Source organism: Helianthus annuus, chromosome 10 (assembly GCF_002127325.2).
Source record: "Helianthus annuus cultivar XRQ/B chromosome 10, HanXRQr2.0-SUNRISE, whole genome shotgun sequence".
Lineage (NCBI taxonomy): Eukaryota > Viridiplantae > Streptophyta > Magnoliopsida > Asterales > Asteraceae > Helianthus > Helianthus annuus.
Genome location: NC_035442.2, coordinates 172,187,958 through 172,212,768, shown reverse-complemented (window position 1 = coordinate 172,212,768; position 24,811 = coordinate 172,187,958). Strand labels below are relative to the sequence as shown.

Here is a 24,811-nt window from a genome sequence, read left to right as displayed (position 1 = left end):
TGATTTCAGTAATTGGTGGGCTTTATTAAAGAGTATGAATGGTTTAGTTGTTTATATGAAATTAGGTTTAATTTTGTTTAATTTTTATTTTTTTGAATAGCAAATGGGATTTTGTTCCAACCAAACAAAACCGAAAGCTTCCAGCCAGGAACTGAGAGCCACCGATTGTCAATACAAAAGGAAAGGAAAACAAGACAAAATTACATCAAAAGTATAATGCAGTAAAATTGAAATCCCACCATTGCTATCGCGAAATAGCTTTAAATCTTGATCTTTCTTTCACATATTGGTATGATTCTTTCTTTATACCTTCTATCACATTTTGAGTTACGCCCGATTTGCCATTGAATATCTTATCGTTTCTAACTTTCCATAATCTCCATATTGTTTGTAAAACGACTGCGTGAATTATTTTCCTTTTGTTTCGGCCCCTTTGTAAATCATTTACTCCGTGTAACACTTGCTTTAGAGATTCTCCCAAGTTTATTTCGCTGCACTTCACCCACCCGAGGACTGCTTCCCATATCTGTTTTGCAAAACTGCATTGCAGCAACACATGGTCGGCTGTTTCTTCCTCTGTATCACACATTCTGCATCTATTATTCTGTAAAATCAACCCCCTTCCACCTAAAGCTGCTGCTGTCGGTATATTGTTGTCGATTGCTCTCCATGCAAACATATTGCTTTTGCTGGACGCCCACTTATTCCAAACAAAGTCGCCGCCTTGTATGTTTAAGTCCAATTGTTGTGCTAACGTTTCTCTTACCGCTTTAACCGTAAAAGACAGTTGATCCACATTCTTCCAATACCACATGTCGCTTGTTTCCCGTATCGGATATTGCATAAGTTGATCGTTCAGCCCATCCATCTCCATTTTTTTACCATCGGTTTCTGGTGCTCTCAACCATGCCCATTCCCACATTCGACCTCCATTATGTACCTTACAACAATCCTTTACGAGTGCCCCTTTTTCTACAGCTAATTTTGTTTAGTTCTTTTAGTTATTATACTAGTAGAATATAGGAAATACTCAAATAGTCAACAGTGTATAGTAATTTTTTTAATTAAAAATTTTAACCAAAAAATTATGAATCGATTAAAGTTAAATTTATAGCTAGAAATATATTAATATAGCAGTGTAATGTTTGTCCTTGGTAAATTATCTCTACAAAAAATGTAATATTTTGGCTATTAAAATCATATAATACGCTAAACTTAGTTCCCTTTTCAACGAGAGATGTAGAAGTCAGAAAGAAAGACTTTCAGTAATACTTGTTCCAACAACAAACACTTTTATAGATATCACCGGAAGACTTGCAACAGTTCAGTAAGAAATAGGTCAGGTAGAAAACGAGAAGCTCTAGCAAGAGCAAATGCTCGGCCTGTTCCGGGGGCATCCGCATGCTCTTAATCCGGAGGTCATAGGAAATATGATGCTAATAATACACCTTTTTACCGAACTATACACTTAGCATAGAATTTAAAAACATATTAACTTTGTATATTCACAAGTTATTATGATTTAACTAAAATACACATTTTTCTTTAAATTTTAATACTCACAAATTATTATGATTTAACTAAAATACACATTTTTCTCTAAACTTCATTTATTTTTTTTTAAAAACTCCTCAAATTAGATTCTTTATATCTATTTTAATCTTATTACCCATTTTATTGTTTTTCTGAGTTTTATATATTCACAAAAGTATATTTAGAGACGAATAGCGAATCTCAATGCTTAGAGAACTTGTGTGTCTTCTCCAAACCTTATTTCTGTTTCTATTTTGTTATTCTAATATTGCTGTGAGATTTTAATAAAAAAATAAAATTAAGTGAATTAAATGACATAATTTATGACTAAGTAACAAAATGTACGAATTTCGTAGAATACATATCCTTTCCAACTTAAATAATTATCACATTTTATCCATCCAATAAATAAATTATCATATATATACATGTGCATTTAAGTATTTATAAATCTATTATTATAAATTCCCCACAAACTATTACTTGTGTTTTTAAAATAATATACATGATGGAAAGGTTTTCTAAGGGTAAAAGGAAGCTAAAGATTTTACATATGAATATGTTTTCATCGTGTTATAAATCACATGTGACTTTTGTTCTGTGGTTGAGGTTCATTGGTTTCAATAAGGCCACCTTTATAAAATTTTTACAACTTACAAATGAAAAAGTTGATGATGTGATTACGTTCATGACAAATTTTAGGCATCTTTCCAAGGTATACGTATATATTATATATAAAATCAGTTTTAAATAGATAATTATGTAAGCAAACATACCGTACTTATGAGTTATTGAACGCCTCCAAGTGTGGAGGAGCGGGCCATCTTGTATTTTGAGGCCAAAGATCGTGTGACAAAAGGGGTTTTACTAAAACGGCTCTAACTTGGGCTACGGTGGTCCGTTTTGGGCGTGCGACCAGGCGAAGCGAACGTGAGAATGAGCTCCATTTTGTTGCACACGCCTACGATGGTTTGGGTCATCGTCCGGGCCAAAAAACGCTTATTTCTATTAGTTATTTTTCTTTTTATGTTTTTTGAAGTGTTTTGGGCATTTTGTTTTTGGGCTTGTGTTTGGCCCATGGCCTTTTTGTGGCCCATTTCGAATTTATGTCCTTATTTATATGTTTCTCATGTAAGTTGGATGGTCAGACTTGAATTTCAAAATTACTCAATTTTCACTTCAAATTCTGTGCCATTTGGGTTGAATTTTGGAGGTTTGGGGAAGATCAACACGGGTATTCGCAGAATCAACGTGTTTTGCTCTTCGTTATCGTAACACACGCTACATCAGTTATTAAGTATATGTAACTGAATAATCATATTTCTTTTTGTTTTCATAATACATGCTCAACATTATGTGCAATTTACATACACTTTCAATACAAAATCTGTTTTAAATAAACAATTTAAAAACTACATAAATACATGTACATATTGCTTTAAAAATAGTATATAAAATGGTTACATGTAATCAAACAAACGTACTCTTTTTTAATTTCTCACAATATGTTACCCACAATATACACAAGTGCTTATGTGATACGTTTATCTCCTTAGAATGTATTCTGTATCAAACATGCCCCTATATATAAATACAAATGATTTTATGACATTATGTTGTTTAAGAACTTGGCTAACATGTAAATACAAACTTAACAATTTGGAACAAGATTGTTAACAAGTTTATTTAGCACAAGTAAAGATCATAAATGGCAAGGCCGCGGGAGAGACACTAGTAAAAGTCTTTTGAGGATGGATCCCCACGGACCATGAATGTGACAGAGGTGAAGGGAGGGGGAGTCCGGTGATTTGTCAATTGTCTTGTTTAAAGGTCCGACTCTCCTCTTCTTAGTTGCAAATGCTTTCTAGGAACATGTTATGCTCTTTTTACAACAAATTAACATACTTCTAAATACTCTTTTACTTATACCGTATAGGAGTTGAACCCTTCACTTCTTACACAAAGGCAAGACACATTATCACCAGACCATATCCCAAACACATGTTATGATTATTTAACCCGAAATAAAAGACACTCATGACAACTAAGTAATTATATTTACGTCAAACATTCCTTTTGCTTTCTAAAAAGTTCAATTTATATCCATAATAACATCCAATTTCATCATATAAAAACCTATATCCAACTTGAGTACAAATGATGTATACCACCCCCCCCCCCCCCACACACACACACACACACAACAAAACACACAGTATGGCATCATTCTGATTATCTCACCAACCCATGACACATTTATCAACTCCTTCCACTCTTCACAAGCTCCCCACTCACCCCCTCTCTTCACTCACCAAAAAACTGCCAAATTCCCCTATTCCCTATATTTCACCTTTTTTTTTGTTTTCATAAAAAAATTTGGAGCCTTTTTATCACCCTTTCAACAAAAAGACAAAAAATTCTTAAAATTTACTTGTTTTCTCAGTTGCTTTTTGCTTGTATCAGACTGGTATATTCTTGAAAACAACCAAATATTCAGAGGGTACCAGATTCTGTTAATGTGGTAAAAGTGAAAAAGAATTGATTTTTCTTCAAGGGTTTTCCTTCCACCTTGTTAATTCAAAGATGGGGTTTGCTTTAATAGGTTCCATCTTCATTCTAACACTTTTCTTGAAGTCAAACCTTGGTCAACAACAAGAACAATCCATACCCAACTCAGATGAGTTCTTCATCTCTCAATTCTTTGAAAAAATGGGCATGAATTCTTCAAAAAGTCACCATCTTTACAATCTTTCTACCCCTCTTTGTTCATGGCAAGTTGTGGTTTGTGATTCTAAACAACAAAGTGTCATTGGTCTTGTTGCTCCTAGTTTAAACCTCACTGGACCCATCCCTGATAACACCATTGGCAAGCTTAAAAAGCTTCAGTTTCTTGATCTAAACAGCAATCACATCACTGGTTTTTCATCAGATTTTTGGAGTTTAGTGTCACTAAAATCCCTAAACCTTTCAAAAAACAATTTTTCAGATATTATTCCAACCAACATTGGTAACTTTGGGTCACTTGAAAAACTTGATCTTTCTTTCAACAATTTCAATGGGAGTCTTCCTAAAGATTTTGCCACTGCATTTCCCAGCCTAAAAAGATTGAATCTTGCTGGAAATTTAGTCAATGGAAGGGGTTTTGACTTTTCAAAAATGGTTTCTTTGACTTACTTAAATGTTTCCAAGAATCTTTTCAAGGGTTCTGTTGTTGAAATCTTTCAGGGTCCATTGGAGATAATTGATTTGAGTAGTAATCATTTTGAGGGTCATATTTCTCAGGTGAATTTCAATAAATCTTTTAATTGGTCACGTTTGACTTATTTGGATTTATCTGATAACAAGATTAGTGGAATGTTTTTTGGTAATTTAACTAAAGCCCATAATCTTAAACACCTTAATCTTGCAAAAAACAGATTTTCCAAACAAAGTTTCATCCACATTGATGAACTGCATAGTTTGGAGTACCTTAACTTGTCAAAAACAAACATCATTGGTCAAATTGGTGGTCAAACTGGTAGTCAAATTTCAAAGTTGACCCATTTGAAAACACTTGATCTGTCAAACAACCATCTTGCTGGAAAGATCCCATCTTTGACCTTCAAAACACTCAAAAATCTTGATCTTTCAAACAACAATTTAACAGGAGAGATACCCTTAACACTCTTGCAAAAGCTCCCATACATGGAAAGATTCAACTTCTCTTACAATAATCTCACCCTTTGTGATTCCGATATTACACTCGAAACGCTTCGCTCTGCATTCATCGGGTCGACGAACAGCTGCCCGATCGCTGCAAACCCGACACTTTTCAAGAAAAAAGTGCATAAACATAGAGGACTCAAGCTTGGTTTGGGTTTAGGGATTAGTTTAATCTGTTTTCTTATATGTTTACTACTTTTCGCATTTGGGTATGGAACAAGAACCATAATGTGGGATGTTAAAGAGTCTTGGAGAGAAGAAAACATCATTTCGGGCCCGTTTTCGTTCAAAACGGATTCAACGACTTGGGTGGCAGATGTAAAGGTTGCATCTTTAGTCCCTGTAGTGATCTTTGAGAAACCGTTGTTGAATTTCACCTTCTCGGATCTGTTATCAGCGACTTCAAAGTTCAGTCAAGACACCCTTTTGGCTGAAGGGCGGTTCGGGCCTGTTTATCACGGGTTTTTGGGAGGTGCGGTTCATGTAGCGATTAAGGTTTTAGTGCATGGTTCCACCATGACTGATCAAGAGGCTGCGAATGAGCTCGAGTATCTTGGTCGGATCAAACACCCGAATCTTGTTCCTTTAATGGGTTACTGTTTGGCGGGTGAACAAAGGATCATGATTTATGATTATATGGAAAATGGGAATTTGCATAATTTGTTGTATGATCTTCCTCTTGGAGTTCATGTGAGTGAAGATTGGAGTACCGACACGTGGGAAGATCAAGAAACTAATGAAAATGGTATTCGAAACGTGGGGCCCGAAGCTTCGTTGATGACATGGCGGTTTAGGCACAAGATCGGGCTTGGTACGGCCCGTGCATTGGCGTTTCTACACCACGGGTGTTCACCGCCGATTGTTCATAGAGATGTGAAAGCGAGTAGTGTTTATCTTGATTACAATCTTGAACCAAGATTGTCCGATTTTGGCTTATCGAAAATCTTTGGAAATGGTGTAAGTGATGACTTGACTAATGGGTCAGCTGGTGACGTCATGCCAGGTGGCGTAGTGACGCCAAAATCTGACGTTTATGGATTCGGGGTGGTGCTTCTTGAGCTGATTACGGGTAAAAAGCCCGTTGGTGACGAGTATCCAAATGACGAAAACCAGAAAGTACAAGATTTGGTTAGTTGGGTTAGAGGGCTCGTGCGGTTGAACCGCGGGTCAAAAGCCATTGATCCTAAGATTCGAGCCACAGGCGATGAAGGTGAAATGGTGGAAGGTTTGAAAATTGGGTATCTATGCACGGCTGATGATCCGTTGAAGCGGCCAAGTATGCAACAAATGGTTGGGCTTCTCAAGGATATTGAACCGGTTCGAGACCATTAAGAAAGTTAGGATCTTGAAAAGTTTGTAACAAGATATCTTTAGAAGGTGAAACAAAGATTTGATGGTGATTTTTTAGAGTGAAATCTTTTGAAGTGAGTTGTTTCTGTTTTGTATTTATCTAGTCTAGAAGATAATATTGTGGTTTAACTTTTGGGGTAATGTTGCTAGTTGAAGTTTCACCAAAAACACAAAAACCAAAAGTGGATGGGCCTGTGGCCTTTGCAAGCCCAATCTAGCTAACCTGCTTGGGCCTAAGGGCTGCAACCCTTATAACCGTCGTCGATGGTCCAGCCTTTCCCGTGAAATCTTTCTTTGACACTTTGTGCTAGGGATGGTAGGGATGGGATCGGTACAGTTACAATATATGTACTGGTATGTGAAAAAAGACGAAGGAATAGAATCATATGGCGGTAGTCACTGTCAGTGATGGGCGATTATGGTGTATGGTGCTAGGTGTCAGTTGTAGCGGCGGCGGTGGTGGGTGGAGACGACAACGGATGGTGACAACGGCGGTGGTGGTGGTGGTGGATGACGGTAGAGGTAGGTGGCGACGGTGGTGGCGGGGGTGGTTGGAGGTGGTAGTAGCGGCGACGGTGGTCGGAGGTGGTAGCGGTGGTGGCGGTGGGTGGTGGCGTCATTGATCGGAGGTGGCAGTGGCAATGGTGGCAGCGATGATCGAAGGTGGGTGGTGGCGATAATCGGAGGTGGCAGTGACGACGGTGGGTGGTGGTGGGGACGAAGGTGGGTGGCGGGGGTAGGCGGTGGCAGCGGCGGATGACGGTGGTGGTGGATGGTGGTAGCAACGGTGGTGGGTTGTGGTGGTGTTAACGAAGGATGAAGAAGGAATGGAATGGAAAAAAAAAACGGGGGGGGGGGTGGAATGATTTTGAGGTAATGAAATACATTTTGGAATGGATGATTCCATTCCACCGACCAACCAAACACTCTTTTCTTTATTCCCTTACAATGGTCAATTTCATTCCACCTTTCATTCCTGCATACCAAACGCTACCTAATAGCATTCACAATCCACAATCCGTCCCCTAACATACATCTGAGGGCCTCTTTTGTCGGGGTTACAAAAATGAATAATCATAAATGCAAGCATAATATTAATAATTAGAATCTTGCTCTTGAAATTGTAAAATTTGTTGTCTAAATATAATAAGGGTTTTAATTATTAATCCAAATTGCAAAGATAGTTTCTTCTCAATTAAGAGATCAAGTCACAAAGTGTTTCATTTTCTTTCTAGACATTATTTTATTCAATCTCCCAATATTCAACCACACCTTCACCTTCTAAGATTTAAACCTCTAAACTTGTATCTGCCACGTGTGCACCACATCAACAGTATACGATCTTCTTAAAGGGTTTAAGACGATGAATTGGACAGAACCCATTCCACCAAAGTGGGAATAGCAAATCCAGTTGCCGCCTTTTTCTTGTCATTCCAAACGGGCCCAGCCATGTCGATATGCAACCATTGCACTTTCTCATCAACAAACTGCAACGCAAAACACCGGTTTTTGTGAAATGTCTAAAATACCCTTTAGGATAATCACAATGAGTAAAAACAAAATTGTCACATGATGTATCTAAATGGAAAAAATGCATTCTTCCCTAATAAAAATAGTTTAAAACTTCACTATTAGTGAAATGTTTATATTGCCCTTATGAAAGGGCAAAACAAGAGAATCTTGGAGACTCAAAATAAAAAAAAAAACCTAACATAAAATCATATTTTTTGTGATGATCACAATGGAAAAATAGGTACATTTAGCTTTAAAAGTTGCATATTTAACAAAGTATCATAAAATAAAATTAAAAAAAAATTGATTTAAAGACCATGATCAATGTAGTTAACTAGTTAAGTAATTAGTCATGATCACAGTGGGCAAAAAATGTAATTTTATCTTAAAAAACAGCAAATTTTTAATAAAATCTAGTGGAATAAAATTAGTATTATCAAATCTTTGTTTTTTATAACAAGAAGCAAATAATTAGATTAAAAGACACATTTTTTTATGAAACATTAAAAATGAAAATTAAAGCGATTTCATGAGACATAAAAAAGATACCTGCTTCAAGAACAGAGCTGCGGTGATAGAACCACCCTGACGACCGCCAGTGTTGACCATATCCGCCACCCCGGATTTCATTGACTCCCAATAACTTTCCTCCATTGGCAACCTCCAAAGTTTTTCTCCGGCGACTTCCGAGGCGGCAACCACCTCCTTAGACAATTCATCACTGGGTGTAAAGATCCCTGTTTTATTGTTGACAATTTGAGCAAAACATTAACAAACAAAATATATACTTTAACATATATAAACGTGCCAAAATTTAGATGCTTTAAATTGGTAAAAGACGGATATAAATCTTGAATAAAATAAGTTTGGATTCCATTTCAAACGTTGTACGCCATGTGCATAAATACTATCTTTTCAAACGGCATAGAATTTTGAAAAAAGACTCATTCGTGTGTGGTAAATGATGTTTGAATAAAGTGAAAATTGTTCCGTATGTTTGCCACCCAAGAACATCAAAAGCTAGAATAAATAATGCATTGTTACAGTAATTTCTTTTTTTTTTTTTGTATTTTTGAGTAAAGATACCAAAAGTTAATATCATGTGTATTATCTCCACATACCTGCAATTGAGGGCCCTAGCGCAACTACACAAGCTCCGGTCAAGGTTGCCAAATCAACTATCTGCAGAAAATATTAACTTTTAGGCCATTTAGGGGCTATTTGGCAACATCTGAATGGTTAAGTGCTGAACCAGTAAGAAGTAAGAGGTCTGAACCATTAAGTGTTGAACCAGTAAGAGGTTTGAACCATTAAGAGTCTGTATAATGCTTAACCGTTCAAAGGCAAATGTCTGACCAATTCAGATTAGAGGTCTTAACCATTCAGACTCTGTATAAATCTTAACCATTCAAAGGCAAATGTCTGAACCATTCAGACATCTGCTCGTGAAACAAACAGTCTGAACCATTAAGTGCTGAACCAGTAAGAGGTCAGAGGTCTGAACCATTAAGAGCCTCATTAAGAGGTAAACAAACAGCCCCTTAAACTATTTAATCGTAACCAATTTTTCTATTCTCTGTTTTGTGGGACCCACAAAATAAAAACTCGAAAGATAGCTCAAAAATGTCGGTGAGCAAAAAAAACTACCTTGTCTACACCTTGATTACAAGCATACACCAAAGCATCGGCAAGTGTAAGTCTGCCTTCAGCATCAGTGTTGTTAACCTGAAATATAAATATAAATATATCAATAATCAATCATGTTTTTCATGTGAAAGATTTGATCAAGTTCTTCGACTATATGAACAAGAACGACATCTGTAACTTCATTATCTCAAAGTGACATCAACGAGTTTATTAAGTAAAATACCTTGCAAACACATTTTGCCAGGTTCGAATTGTATTTTATTAAAAAAAAAAAAAAAAAAAAACAAAATTAAGATTTTTATAAATTGATAAGAAATATACCTCGATTGTCTTTCCGTTTGAGGCCGTTAATATGTCACCTGGTCTCATACCAGTTCCACTTATCATGTTCTCACAAGCTGCCACGATAAAATGAACCTGTGATGGCAAAATAAAAGGTCGAGTCAATTAAGGGTGGCCACTGTGACCAATATACTTATGAATGAGTTGATTCGGGTTATGTCTAATCTCAAACGCGCCAACAGATTTTGAAGTGAAAATACATAATTGGAGATTGTAACACATCACTAATTTATTTACTATCATCTCACCTCTACTCCAGAGGGTTTAATTTGACCAAGGGCTTTTGCAGCGCCTAACACCGCTGCTGAACCACCCATGTCAAACTTCATCAGCTCTATAGAACAACCAGGGCCCGTCTTAATGTTGTAGCCACCACTGCAAACATAGTGAGATTCAAATGGCATATAATATACCAAAAAAAAAAAAAAAAACGGCCGCAATATAAACGCTTTAGTTAAGGGTTTTTTTTTCTTAATCTATAATGGTTCAAACGGGTTTAAATAAGTGAAAAAGGTTGACTAGAAAAGATATAGGTCAAACTGACCACACTCGAAAGTCTACCAACATGTATTTTAAATTTTATTCTATAAAGCTCCCAAATCACCTTATTACAAAAGGATTATTTATTTATAATATAATAATTGAAATAATATTTGACAAACTAACTATTTATAAAAAAATAGAAAAAACTATTCCGATTGAACCCGACGCGGCACATATAAAAACTACCCAACATGTCCAAACCTATGCAATTATTATCACCGATATATCGGTAGTATATCGGTTATCGGTCCCCTGGTGAGATATCGCTGCAAAATATCGGTCAAAATATCAGTACTGATATTATCAGCAATATTGACCAATATTTGACCAATATATCACCGATTTTCCCTATATCAGTGTTTTAAGTCTTAATTGTTAATTGTTAGTGTTAAATGTTAGTGTTAACTCTTAATCAATTCCTACTTGCTACAATTGTTAGTGTTTTGCAAGTTGCAAAAGATAAATTTGTTAATGGTAGAAGAGTATACTGAATTGTTCTTGTTTAATTGCTATATATATAAATTCAGCATGATATTAAAATTACCGATATCCCACCGCGGTAACCAATATCTCAAATATCGGTCCTTGACCGATATCCTATTTTTTACCACACTAACTGCATAGGTCCAAACCACCCGTTTTGCCGCCTCTAATATCATGAAACATATTACACTCTTGGTAAATGTTGATAGTAATAAATATTATATTCATCCATAAGAAACAACATTATTACCTGTCGAATGTCAACCCCTTTCCCACTAAAGCCAGCTTGGTTTTAACGGATCCACTTGGAGGCTTATAACATAAATGAATAAATTTAGGAGGATTTGTAGAAGCAGCAGCAACACCAAGATAAGAACCCATTTTCAATTCTTTACATTGCTCTGTATCCAGAATCTTTGCCGTAAAAACATCACTATATGCAGCAGCAATCTTTTCAGCTTCTGCCGCTAGTACCTCTGAGGGCATAAACGTAAAAACAGAAATAATAAGAAAAGAGTAAGCACAGAGTAACAGTACTAAAAGAATAAAAAGAAACGATAACTCAATAAGTGAGATAAATGTTCACTAACCAGGAGTGAGAACATTAGCAGGTGCATTTACAAGCTCTTTTCCCAAAATTACCCCTGAGCAAACATCTTCTGTGTACTTAAATTTCTTTGCTAGCTCGGGTCCGGTTCCAAGACCGAAAAAGTCAACAGACTTGAGAAACGGCTTCTTGGCCTCGGATTTGAATCTGTTATCTTCGTAACTACCCAACAATGTGCCTATATCATAGTCCCATAAAAAAGGTAACGAAACATTAGACAAATTTACGTAAACGCCCATCGATCGGCTTGTATTTTACTTAAAAAACAAACTAACCTTTTGCTATTGCGGAAGCAGTGGCAAGCTTTAGTTCAGAAGTTAAGCCTTCGGAAGAAGCAAGTGCAATGGCAACATTGTTTGCTTGTGACGCCTTTGCAACTGATGCAACAGACTCACCGAAAACATGGAAGCCGGTAGTGGTTGGGCCTGTGGCCTTTCCAAGCCCAATTAAACTGACACGTTTGGGCCCAAGGTCTGCAACTCTAATGACGGTCGACTGTCCAGCTTTTCCGGTGAAATCTTCCTCAGTAGCTACTTCAGACAATAATCCACCCAATTTAGAATCAAGTTTTTCTAAAATCGGGTTTTGGAATTTTGAATTTTCGCCTTTTGTCATGTCTTTTTCTGTTACACCTACTGCAAGGATATCTCCTTTCCATTGTAACAAATCGGTTTCTTTAGCAGCAAAAGTGATCTTTCATATTTCAGAAAAAAAAAAAAAAGATTTAGTATTTTCTATAAACAAATCCACAAACACATTTCATTACATATCAGTTCATAATAATTACAACAAGGAATACCCAAAAGAATTTATTAGATGTCGGGTAACGCTTCAAATGCAATTAAGTTGACCCGCAAACATTTTTGGCCATTTTTTCTGTTTTCTACATGTAGTCAATGCTTAAAAATGTGATCACAAAAACCATGTCATTACAATAATATTATTCGTAAAATAAAACGAAGTAGGAGGACGTAAATCGTAATCACTTAACATACACTTTGGGCAACTTTCAACCCATTTACAACATTTAACCCATTTGATCAATCTAGCTAAAATTTCTATTTTTGACCCATTTGACCCAGATTAAAATAAGGATCAAGATGATCAAATACAAAACACCATCAAGCAACTAAATATTCAAGTAACACTACACAATTAGCAAAACTCAAGTCATTATAAGACACAATCACACTATATTCACTGATATAATGAAGTTATGAAACCAATTAGCACTCAGTGAACTTATGCATACACATATATAAACAAAATCAAATCACCAACCCCCCCCCCCCCCCCAAAACAAGCCATATTCCAAGAGGTTATTCTTTAACCTCAAAATTGACAAGAAAAATTACCTAATTTCTGTTAATAAAACCATACTACTAAAAGGTTAAAAATTTATGATACCCATCTTGAAAGGAACTAGATCTGAATCTTTAAACCAAAACCAACACAAGATACATAGCAATCAAAAAGATTCATATGTAAATTAGCAATTTTTAACAGAACCCAATTGATAAAAAGTACAAAAAAGTTGAAATTTAGGATAAAAAAAGGACCTTGGGATGATTAATTTGGGCAGGATTAGTGAGGCCAAGAGTGGCCTTAGCAACAGCATGAGCCATACGTATGTTTCTTGAAGAACAAGACAACAGGGGTTTTGTGATTGAGATTGAAGTAATATCCAGATGGGATATGGATCTAAAGTTGGTGAAAATGGATGAAGATGCAAGAAGAGTGAGAGTGAGAGAAGAGTGTGATGATGTCAAGGCTCTAATGGCTGCCATTTAGCAATGAAGGGTGGGGGGAGTATATATAGGGAAGAAGTTGGGTTAGATGAAAGCGTATGAGTTCACATAACCGAGTCACATAGTCACCAGCATATGCTTTTCTTTGGCTTTTTTTATAAAAAAAATATATATATATTTTTTTTAGAATTAGCATTTATTTATTTAATTAGGGTTGTGCAACGGTTCAGAACCAAACCGAGACCGAACCAGAACCGTTTAATTCTAAATATAAGAATCGGAACCGAACCATTTTCTAACGGTTCCGGTTCAGTTCGGAACCGGGTTAAACGGTTCTCGCCTAAATGGTTCTTGCCAGAACCGGTTGTCAATTAAATCCTAAAACTAACAACAAAATAAAAAACAATTAAAACAATAAAATAAATCGTTTAAAACATATAACTAAAAGTCGTAATATCCAAAATTCAAACCAATCAGAGTAAAAGTAGCAACAATAAAATGTTTTAAACCGAAAGTCTACAATGTGAAAAAACAAAAGTTAACTAAAAACTTTAGTTAACTATCATAAAGACTTTATTCAAACATTATGTCAAAACTATTTTTATATTCGTTAATACTAGATACATTTTTTTAAATATAATATTTAAAGTTTAAATGAATTAATAGGGTTTTTAAATATATTATTTAAATTAAACCCAAACCGGTTCTAGCGGTTCTTTAAACGGAACCGTCGGTTATAACCGGAACCGAATCAGGTTCTGTTTTCTCCCAAAGTTAAGAACCGGAATCGGACCCTAAACACAACAATACGGTTCGGATCTGGTGGTTCCGGTTCTATTCTCCGAGTCTGGCGGTTCAGAACCGTAAATTGCTCAGCCCTATTTAATTACTTTAATAATCTAAAAATGATGTCTCGAATGTTTAATTTTATACTTGTATTTACTTATATTTTTGCCAATGGCCTTCTGGTGGACTGAGAGTCACATGACCTTTTGAAAGTAGAGGTTATGGGTTTGAGTATGGTCTCGAGTAAAAATGCTTTGGGTTAAGTTATTGGTTTATCACAATGGGTCTTTGAGCGGTGGGGTTTCTCTGGAACGATGACGGTCAGGTCACCAGCATCGTCTACATTTGCAGATGTGGGTGACCTTTTTTCATTGTGTTTATCCAGTTGATCTCGATTTTGTTGGCCATTCAAAAAAACGACTATACAACACACATGTTAGAGCATTCACAGGAGCTCCACCATTGTATACCCTATGATTTAACTAAAACTTATACTTTTTTTAAAATTAATCTCTCATTGTTAAAAAAATAAAATAGAAAACCCTACCACATCTCATCAACAATTTATATCTTAATCTTACTCACATACACTTATTTTATTACATTTTTGTTTTTATACACACTCACACTAATTGATGGATGATAAATAGTAGTTTTTCATATGTAAAAAGTTATTGTAACAATTTTTTAAATTACAAAAATAGTTATGTGTGTCTCTCTCTCTCTATATATATATATGTGTATGTGTATGTGGTGGTTATGATGTTAAAAGGGAAAAATAATGAATTTTAGTTTTATGTAATATATTTTAACACAAAGTGACTTCTCATTAACATATAAATATAAAAAAAATCATAGGTCGTTTTATGTAATATATTTTACTTTATATAATATACAATATAATTCATTAGATAATAATATGAAATAATGCATTAAATATGGAAAAAGTTAAGTTGCAATATACAAGTTTTTTTTCTTTATTTATGTTGTATGTGAGATTTGAAGTCTTGAAAATAAGACATTCAAATCAAAGTGTACCTAAAGGCTTTTGCCTTCACCAGTGGATCACCAACCTCATTGGTAATTACAGTATATAAGTAACAAACATATAAGCAATCTATAAATCTCTAAATATTTCCTTCTACATCACATTATGCTCTTATTTGTAACATTTTTCATCTTTGTCTAATATTAGTAACTTGATTTTGGTTCTTCTTTTTATTCTTGATAGTGTCACATACATTATTCATCTTATTTGTAAATACCTATCAGCAAAAACTCATTTTTTTAAGTACAAACCAACCTTAGATAGTGATTGTGTTTGGCTTTTATTAATAATCATTTGCTAAATATCAAATTGTTGTTTATTTATAAGTTATGCAAACATTTAAATATGAAAATGATTTTCAATAAATAATTCTAAAAATGTCATGATTCAACACCATATAATCTCTAAAAAACGTTTCTAATCAAAATTGTTTTTTTTAAATTGGGTTAATATCGTAAAATCACAACATTGCTTACTATAAAATCGTTACCTTAATATTTGTCATTACTTCAGATATACAATTTTGTAAAGATTGACAATAAAAGTATGAGGTGTATATTAATATCCAAGTTTAAGTTTAACGAAGATTACCATAGGCTTCAATCTACGCATACAATCCTTACTTCCATATTCGATTTGCAAAACAAATGGTCCATGCAATCATGAAACGTTTTATATTAGTTGCAAAAGAAATGATTTTGAAGGGTATATCGGTCCAAATATGATTTTTGTGCTTTGCATTTGGTTTTTGCATACTTATAACTTAATGGTTTATGCAAATATGCAATAAATTCTCTGATGTATTTGCTAAAAAAATATTTCTATTACTTAATTGGCTAACGATGTAAAAATAGTTAAGCAGCTTCCTAAAGATATGATTACTGTGACGAGAGCTATTAAGCATTTTAGAAGCGAGTTGAGTATTGATTACTATGAGTAAGAGATTGCAATTTTATAGGATGACACCTAATTATCTTATGATGATGCTCTACAAACAAACAACGTTTTATTTGAGAACACGTGCCACAGGCTATAACCTAGTATAAACCATTGGATTAAATGTATGTTATAACGTTTGATTGTAATAGGTAACTTTACGTTTCTGCCACATTTTTTATCGGTACCAAAAGATAGGTAGTTCCGTTATCTAATTTCTAACACTAAAATTATACTTTTTATCTAATTTCTGGATAGGTCTAAATTAATTTTTGGACCAAGTCAGATCGTTCATGTGTACCTCAAAAAACCAAAAAGGGGGAAAATTTTGAATTTGATTACACTTAATAGTAGGGGTGTGCAAAAAACCGAATTAACCGAACCATAACCAAATTAACCGACAAAACCGAACCGAAAAAACCGAACCAAATAAAAAACCGGTGGGTCGGTTAATGGTTTTTTTTTAAAACCGAAAGTAGCGGGTCGGTTATGGTTATCATTTTTTCCATACCCACCATAACCGAACCGAACCGACATGTAATAAATCTTTGTAGGATCTAGGACTTTTCACCATATTTTTAATATTTGATGTTTTTTACTGAAGATTTTTAGTACTTATCGGTTTTTTATATCATTTTTGGTTTTGGTTGAATGTTTATTTGAATTTATGGAATGTATCATATCATTTTATTTGAATATTCGATAATAATTGGTATTAATATTATAGATTATATGTATTTTTTAATACTATGTAATATATTAATTTATACAAATGTGCAATAACAATTTATTTCATGTTAAAAAAAATTAAGCTATTTTTAGATAAGCAACACGGTTAACCACCCATAACCGACCCGTTATAACCATCAAAACCGAATAACCATAACCACCATAACCGATTGGTTATGGTTATGGTTATCCAATAACCGACTCCGCGGTTATGGTTATGGTTTTTGGTCAAAACCGACCCAAACCGACCCATGCACACCCCTACTTAATAGTGATTTATAAAACTGATATATGTAGTAAAGTAACCTTACTTAACTAATTTATCACTGATAGCTTGTTGGTTTAGTGGCATCAGGTGTTTATCTCTATTGAAGTAGTGCAGGTTTAAGTTCCACAAAATTGGATATTACGTGGATTTTAAAAGGGTGTATCTATTCACCGTTAAATTAAAAAAAAAAAAAAAAAAAAAAAAAAAAAAAAAAAAAAAACTTAACAAACTTATTACGGATAGAAAAACTCTGCCGTAACCCACTAAAAGACACCGCTCCCCGCCTGATCACCATCGCCAAAGTTAAAGTTTGGGACAACTGGGACAACAGTTTCAGAAGGTGAAACATGTAGACAACATGATGCGACAGATTGTGCCAAACCGTCGATGCTTTTGGCTACTCTTCATACGCTGAAAACGCCTCAACAAATAATCGAGAGTGCCTCATAAAAGCGCTTGCAGTTCTCGAGTTCCACTAGTTAGTAGTGGAGCCACGAGCGGGACGAAACTAGTGATCCACCATCCATTTCAAAAGATGCACAACCAAGGTCAAACAATTCAATCAACTTAACACACAAAAACTTCAAAATCTTGATACAAAAATCAATAAACATAAAAAAATCCATAATAATCCTCTCAAATCTCTACATACAAATTATGCAGGGCAAGTAACCTTTTAACATTTTGTATAACTAAACATCAATAACATACCCTAATTCCCTATAAAAACCATTCAAAAGATTACATATTACTCATCATCCCTTATCAATCAATCAATCAATCGATCTTCACTGAAGAGTAAATAAGCCTCGTAAACCAGAAGCACGCATAGAAACCAATCGTACCCGTGAGCACAAAGAAAGCGTACGACGCAATCAGCATATACCCAAAGTACAAGATACCCGAAACTGGCTTGGTAATGTTAAGTTTCGTGAAGAAATAGAAAATGGTGTATAAAAAGAGATATAAAGCCGACGAACCCGATGTTAAATATGATCTCCACCACCAAAGATAGTCCTCACTGCACAGCTGGAAGTAGCATAGCACGATTGTGATTTCGGCACATGTCACAATTAATATCACAAACACGATAAAAAGGAAACCGAAGATGTAGTAGAACTGTTGCAACCAGATCGATGTTAATATGAAAAAGAGCTCGATAAAAACTGCACCGAATGGAAGTATCCCACCGATCAAAATCGAGAAAGCGGAGCTCATGTACCAAGCTTGTTCGGGTATTTGTCTCGGGATCTTATTGGTTTTCACCGGATCTTCAAGTGCGGGCTTTTTAAATCCGATATAACTCCCGACAAAAACAAGTGGGACCGAGATTCCAAACCACAAGAACACCAAAGCGAACATGGTACCGAAAGGAACCGCACCGGATGATTTCTCCCCCCAGATTAACGCATTGAGTACAAAGAAGATCGCAAACGCGATCCCTGGGAACAAGAAAGCGGTTTTGAGAGCGATTGATTTCCATTCTGTTCCTTTAAACGCTTTATAAAGACGAGCTGATGCGTACCCACCGAAGATACCCATGATAACCCAGAGTATAAGTAGGGCCGTCATGAGCCCGCCTCGGTTAGAAGGGGAAAGAAACCCGAGTACGGCAAATATCATGGCGATTAAGATCATACCGAAGAATTGAACACCGGTTCCGACATAAACGCATAGTAAATCTGAGTTAACGGGAGGGCGGAAAACGTCTCCGTGAACCAATTTCCAGCCTGTTTCTTCTTGGGCTTCTTCTTGTGTTTCTAATTGGTTGTATTTGGAAATGTCGCGGTAAAGTGTTCTTAACATGATCATGGCCACCATACCCGATAAGAAAAGAACTATCATGAGTGAGTTCACAATTGAAAACCAGTGAACCTGATCATCTGCCATTAGAAGATAAGTGTCCCATCTGGATGCCCATTTGATATCACTCTCCTGTATATCAAACACAATACTTAACGGAATTAGTGGATAAATAAAACATTGATTATGATTACTAAAACAATATTAATCTTAAAAGTCTTTAAATAAAGGGGCAATTTCATATATACCCCTACAAACTTGCAAAATATCATATATACCTGGTGGTAGCCTAGGCGCAAAAATGGGCTTTTTTTGAAAAAAACGGTTCTGAGGCGCAAAAAAGCGCGCGCCTAGGCGCAGGGGAAAAGGTAAAACAGAACAAATGACCATTAAAACACAAAACTGGCTCGCGCGGGCCCGGGTTTTTCGGAGCTGCATTCGTGTCCGCAGGTGCGGGCACGCACGAGTTCAACCAAATTCAAGCTCAGAAACTCATTTTTGCAACCCCCCCCCCCCCTGCGCGCGGGTAGGACTTGTGGTAAAACATGTCATAAAGCTACAATGGAGTAGTAAAGACTTTACCTTATAAACAACCACTCACTTCGTTCCCACACCAATGTGGGACAAAGAATTTACCACCTTTTGAGATTTTTATTCACACACCCAAAACTTACAACATATAAGTCCTAAACTTTTGCTACTAACTATTAGCTACATGATCTTCAATGACATATATAATAGTTTTTTTAATTTTATATGTGGAATCTTATTTATTTTCAAAGCATAACATATTTTTTTTATATTTTTTTTCTCTATGTGCGCTTTTCTTAAAAAAGCCCACGCTTTTTTTGCGCCTTGCGCCTAGGCTCCGGGCGAGGCCGATGCGCCTCGCCTGCGCCTTGCGTCTTGACAACATAGTCAAAAATACACTTACAGAGTAGTTGAAATATCATATATATACCCAATTCATTAAAAAAATAATAAATGAAAATTTTACCCAAATTTTTCTAAAACTTTGAAATCTCATATATGACCTGTAACTTCATATATTATATTTACCCATATCTAGCTTAATTTATTTCGCTTAAATATTATATATGAAGAATACTACTGTTTATGGAAGAAAAATCAAAAAATAAAATGGGTAAAAATAAATATAAGCTTAAAATGTGTAATATAAAAAAATTAAGTTAAAAGATGAGCACATATGAAAACTTTGAGTTAAAAAAATAAGGGTAAAATGATTATTTATTAGATTGGGTATATTTGATATTTTAACTACTTTGTAAGAGCATATATATATATATATATAGGTAAAGTGTACTGTACAAATGCCCTTATCGTACATTACGTACGCTACAATCTCATCCGTCAGATCATCTTCCCGCATTTTAAAAATCGCATGTTGTTTTTTTATAACAATTTCGCATGTGATAATTTTTGATGAATTCGCATGTTTTTTTGTACCAATTTCGCATGTGATAATTTTTGATAAAATAGCATGTTTTTTACAACAATCTCGCATGTGATAATTTTTGATGAATTCGCATGTTGTTTTTTTGAACCAATTTCGCATGTGATAATTTTGATGAAATAGCATGTTGTTTTTTTGTAACAATTTCCCATGTGGTAATTTTGATGAAATCGCATGTTGAAAAACCAACATGCAAAATTGTTACAAAAAAACAACATGCGAATTCAATGCGGGAAGATGATCGGACGGATGAGATTGTAGCGTACGTAATGTACGATAAGGGCATTTGTACGTTAACCTAACCCTATATATATATTAGTTTTGGTTGGGTTATATATGAAAATTTTCAAGTTTGTAAGGGTATGTATGAAATTAATCCTTAAATAAAATGTGTTATTAAAAAATAGATTTTGGACAACATTCAACCAGTTTGACCGGTTCCCTTTATGCTAATTTTTTTATTTGAATTATTTTTAAGATATTGGTATGTTACAAAAACAAAAATCAATCCGATCATAAATGTATGTGTTGAAACAACAAACTCAAAAAAAATAGTAATAACCTAATAATAATATCGTTAACCTAAGGCTTACCTGGAAATCAACGTCATAAGTGAATATGACTTCCTTTTTATTTTCAACCTCTTGTGGAGGATCTGAGCTTGTGACCGTCCGTTTTGCATGTGCATCACATGTCGTTAAGCGGTTCTTGCCAGTCCAATCTCCATCATATTGATGTTTCACGCTGGATCCAACCAAACAATCACAAACAATTGAATCAAATTTACAAGTGGTAATTCAACTCACATTCGGTTTGTGATAAAAGTAATCTATCAAATTGAAGAAACTTTTAAAGCATTTACGGATCACTACCTGAAAGCATTCACCTCAAATCCTACAATTCTTGCAGAGTCTGTTTGAACATCCTTGTGATACTTGACTGTGAATGTCAAATGATTGTTGATAAAATACTTTTCTTCCTTTGTCTGCAGATACACACAGGTTACAGTAAAACCGATGAATTACAAATTAAAAAAAAAAGTTATATTTGGTTTCGTTACTGAGAACTCTTTTGTTGCTTACTCCTGCATATTGTACTTTGCGCCCAACAAAGAATCCATGCTGATATATAACGGGTGAATCTTTTTCCAACCTTGTCATTGGAACAACCAACGGTAGATTGTCTAATATCCTGTCAATAAAAAAGATAACCAAAAATGAGGTGTCGTGTGAAATGGAATAAAGGTTCTCTATTCGGTTGATAATTAGAGTTAAACAGTATGAAGTGACTTACATGTTAACTCTATACTCGTCATCGATCTTCTCCTTAAATTCTTTGGTTGTTTTGTCATCCAGTACTATGCGACATACGACATTACACATCTGTGGAACTCGCATTTGAAACTGCAATACAAATGTAATTAAAAACGTAGCATAACAAGAAACATAATCAGAAAAAAAAAATACGCAACAGCTATAATAGTTTACCTCATATGGAGAATTTTCTATACGATCACCACGAAGAACCTCACCAAGATTCTCAGCACTGTCGACTATTTTATTAGGGCGACAATAAGGAATGGAGTAGTAAGAATACGGGAGCTGGGTCTTTGTAGATGCCAATTTGTTTACTTTTACCCTCAGCTTATCTCCCTAAAACATAAATACGTAAATATTTAGACATCTTACAACAAGATTTGCATCAGCGAAAGCATATAACATAATACACATGATGTTGTAGACAGCAAAACAGAAAAGAAAATGACACATAAACCCCTAGTGGCATGCAAAGAACTATGTTTGGCCATTTTACTATAATGTATTCCATTTTACCGTTACGTTACGGACTAATATTTATCTTCCATATAGTGCCTAAATTTTATTGACACACACAGTTGTTCACACACACAGTTGTTCACCGTTCAATAAAGACGTGTTAAATCGGGAACATTATACATGAGATGCTGAGTCAATCAACTTCAAAACGCACCCTTTTGAATTAAAGTGAAAGTAAATATATAGATATAAAATACTAGAAAAAATAACCGTGTTCACATATTAAGTTTGAAATTCGCCTACAATTTCTTCTCTGCACAAATTCGACTTGATTCGACTTAATGATGAGTTATAATAAAGTAAAAGTTTTCCGTCAACGGCTAACACATACACAAGTACACAAAGCGTGTCTTAGTAGTTGAGGTGTATTAGTTAGTATTACGAGACTGTTAGTTTTTAAACAAGAGGTTTTGCATAAAGCATGTAGAAGTGTAGAACCCACTTGATGGACATACAAGATGACAAGATCTACTCTTTAAGCATTATTATCAGTCTGTGGGGTCACAAACCTAATAATCTCAACTTTTTATCCTCTCTTCTTTACAAATCAGATCAATTTCACAAACATACACTAGTTCTAGAAACCTATACTCATCATAACACACATAATCCAAAGCTAAATTGTCAGTAATTAGTACTAACTACTCTAAACACCAAATATTCACATTAGAGTAAAAGAACATTATCATTACAATGTTCATACAATAATGACAGATCAATAACTACAAGCTGAGATTACAAAAGTTTCTAATTTGATCAAACGTTAATTCTACCAACAGATCTCGTGAAAAACACATACGCGCATCAGATTCATAAACAGTACATTCAATTAATCAGATTAGATACAATACTACGCAACAAAAAAGATCTGATGATAAACTGACAAGCAAAATCATGAAATAGTGAAACAACATAATAATATTCAGATAAAACAGTGATTGTTACCTTGAAGAAATCCTGTGGAGCGACACCTGGAAGGTAGAACGAGAGTCCATGAATGGATAACAGAAGAAACGCACAGATCCATAAGTGAAACCCTAGATGCGATCGATTAGCCATGATATCATGTACGGGAGAAATGAAAGATTTTAGATCTGGTTTTCAGATCCGTATTTGAGTCTCTCTCTCTCTCCTCTCTCTCTCTCTGTATGTATATATGTATGTTGTGTGAGTGTGTTTGTGTGTGTTGTGAGTTTGGTTTTAATGGCAAAACCTGCACCTAATTGGGGATCAAGAAGATGAGTGGAGAGTGGAGATGATGAAACTGATTTCAGCCGTTGGATCACTCGTCCACGGTTTTGACCTTTTTGTAGTTTCTACCGTCCAAACTCCAAAGCAAAGCTTTATATATATATTGGGAAAAATTACACTTTTCGTCCTTTATGTTTGTATCAGATTGCAATGGATAGCCTTTAACTTCAATAATTACAGCCACAGTCCTTTTTTTAGAAAAACCATTACACCCTAGGTCCTTTAGCATTAACCAGGTTAAAATTTTCAGTTAAGTTTGACACAAGCCTTGCACATGAGGGCATTTATGTCTTTCTACCCCAATTTATTTAAATTATAAAAAATAAAAACAATCATATATGTTTCCACTTCCAGCTTACTCTCTCTCTCTCTCTCTCTCTTTCTATTTCTCTCTCTACTCTCTCTCTCTCTCTCTCTCTGAAGCTTGAATCAGTAACCTAAATTCTTATATCAAAACCCATATAAAGTACATTCAAGTAATCACTTACCAAATTCCTAGATCGGAACGTAATTTCCTCGAAGCTAGCTCTAAACCCCCAAATTACTAGATCAAAACCCGAAACCCAGATTCACCACTAAATACTGGTTGCCAGCGGTTTAAGGTCGAAATCATTTCAGGGTGTTACAAAGATTTGATTTTCACGACCAAGAACCATGAATTCATATCTGGGTGTTAAAAAGATTTGATTTTGTTTCTGGGTTTTAAATGGTGTGTGATTTAATCGATTTAAACGGCGTAAGCGAAGATTCCGACGAGGTTTCGACGACGTCGTCTGGTTCTGCTCCGGCGAAATTGTTGCTGGCGGTGGTGTGTTGTTTGGAGTTATGGCGCGCCTGTGCTGGATCTTCAATGTGGTTACCGGAAAAAGTAAACGGTGTCGTTTACTGTCCTCAGGGCCACCTGGAACAGCTGCAACCCGCCGGTGATTGGGTCGGCTCCGGCGAATTTAGTGTTCCCCCTCATGTGTTCTGTCGTGTTGTTGATGTGAACGTTCATGTAAGTTTGATTATTGTTTGTTGATGTTTTTTTTTTTTTTTTGATTTTATGTTTAATTTGGTGATTTGTTTTTGGATATTTTATGGAATTAGGCTGGCACACTGGAAGTGATGATGTTCAAGCTGAAGTAAACATTGATTCTAGATCTGATGATGTTCACACTTTTATTTTTATTAAACATTTAAATTTAAATAAAAACATTAATTGACTAAAATAC

At 35.1% G+C, this 24,811-nt stretch overlaps 4 protein-coding genes across 4 annotated transcripts; 1 reads left to right on the top strand and 3 right to left on the bottom strand.

Annotated features, from left to right (window-relative positions):
- Positions 1-244: 244 nt before the first annotated feature.
- On the bottom strand, positions 245-874 carry LOC110883323. The gene has a single exon (XM_022131111.1). It carries the CDS (start codon positions 872-874, stop codon positions 245-247), a length of 630 nt encoding a protein of 209 aa, XP_021986803.1.
- A 2,866-nt stretch (positions 875-3,740) lies between these two features.
- Positions 3,741-6,714, top strand: LOC110886592 (probable LRR receptor-like serine/threonine-protein kinase At2g24230). Its single transcript, XM_022134408.2, has one exon. It carries the CDS (start codon positions 4,117-4,119, stop codon positions 6,565-6,567), a length of 2,451 nt encoding a protein of 816 aa, XP_021990100.1. The 5' UTR covers positions 3,741-4,116; the 3' UTR covers positions 6,568-6,714.
- A 986-nt stretch (positions 6,715-7,700) lies between these two features.
- Positions 7,701-13,610, bottom strand: LOC110886593 (leucine aminopeptidase 1). The gene is made up of 10 exons (XM_022134409.2): positions 13,279-13,610; positions 11,995-12,412; positions 11,703-11,897; positions 11,363-11,588; positions 10,335-10,461; positions 10,066-10,161; positions 9,745-9,822; positions 9,219-9,279; positions 8,647-8,834; positions 7,701-8,072 (listed from the first exon to the last, which is right to left on the bottom strand). The coding sequence occupies exons 1-10, from the start codon at positions 13,504-13,506 to the stop codon at positions 7,941-7,943; spliced, it is 1,749 nt and encodes a 582-aa protein (XP_021990101.1). The 5' UTR covers positions 13,507-13,610; the 3' UTR covers positions 7,701-7,940.
- A 4,191-nt stretch (positions 13,611-17,801) lies between these two features.
- Positions 17,802-23,674, bottom strand: LOC110886594 (transmembrane 9 superfamily member 8). Its single transcript, XM_022134410.2, has 7 exons — positions 23,292-23,674; positions 21,999-22,163; positions 21,805-21,914; positions 21,594-21,702; positions 21,384-21,496; positions 21,105-21,255; positions 17,802-19,169 (listed from the first exon to the last, which is right to left on the bottom strand). Exons 1-7 carry the CDS (start codon positions 23,403-23,405, stop codon positions 18,012-18,014), a joined length of 1,920 nt encoding a protein of 639 aa, XP_021990102.1. The 5' UTR covers positions 23,406-23,674; the 3' UTR covers positions 17,802-18,011.
- Between the last annotated feature and the right edge of the window lie 1,137 nt (positions 23,675-24,811).

Excerpts from the sequence above, each read along its gene's own strand:
- LOC110886593 (XM_022134409.2), bottom strand. The coding sequence starts at position 13,506 with ATGGCAGCCATTAGAGCCTTGACATCATCACACTCTTCTCTCACTCTC. Across the intron at positions 9,280-9,744 it reads GTAATCAAGGTGTAGACAAG|ATAGTTGATTTGGCAACCTT; the intron begins GTAGTTTTTTTT and ends TATTTTCTGCAG. Across the intron at positions 8,835-9,218 it reads GCTAGGGCCCTCAATTGCAG|GGATCTTTACACCCAGTGAT; the intron begins GTATGTGGAGAT and ends ACAATAAAACAG.
- LOC110886592 (XM_022134408.2), top strand. The coding sequence starts at position 4,117 with ATGGGGTTTGCTTTAATAGGTTCCATCTTCATTCTAACACTTTTCTTG.
- LOC110886594 (XM_022134410.2), bottom strand. The coding sequence starts at position 23,405 with ATGGCTAATCGATCGCATCTAGGGTTTCACTTATGGATCTGTGCGTTT. Across the intron at positions 21,915-21,998 it reads TAGAAAATTCTCCATATGAG|TTTCAAATGCGAGTTCCACA; the intron begins GTAAACTATTAT and ends TTTGTATTGCAG. Across the intron at positions 21,256-21,383 it reads TTTGAGGTGAATGCTTTCAG|CGTGAAACATCAATATGATG; the intron begins GTAGTGATCCGT and ends GGTTGGATCCAG.
- LOC110883323 (XM_022131111.1), bottom strand. The coding sequence starts at position 874 with ATGGAGATGGATGGGCTGAACGATCAACTTATGCAATATCCGATACGG.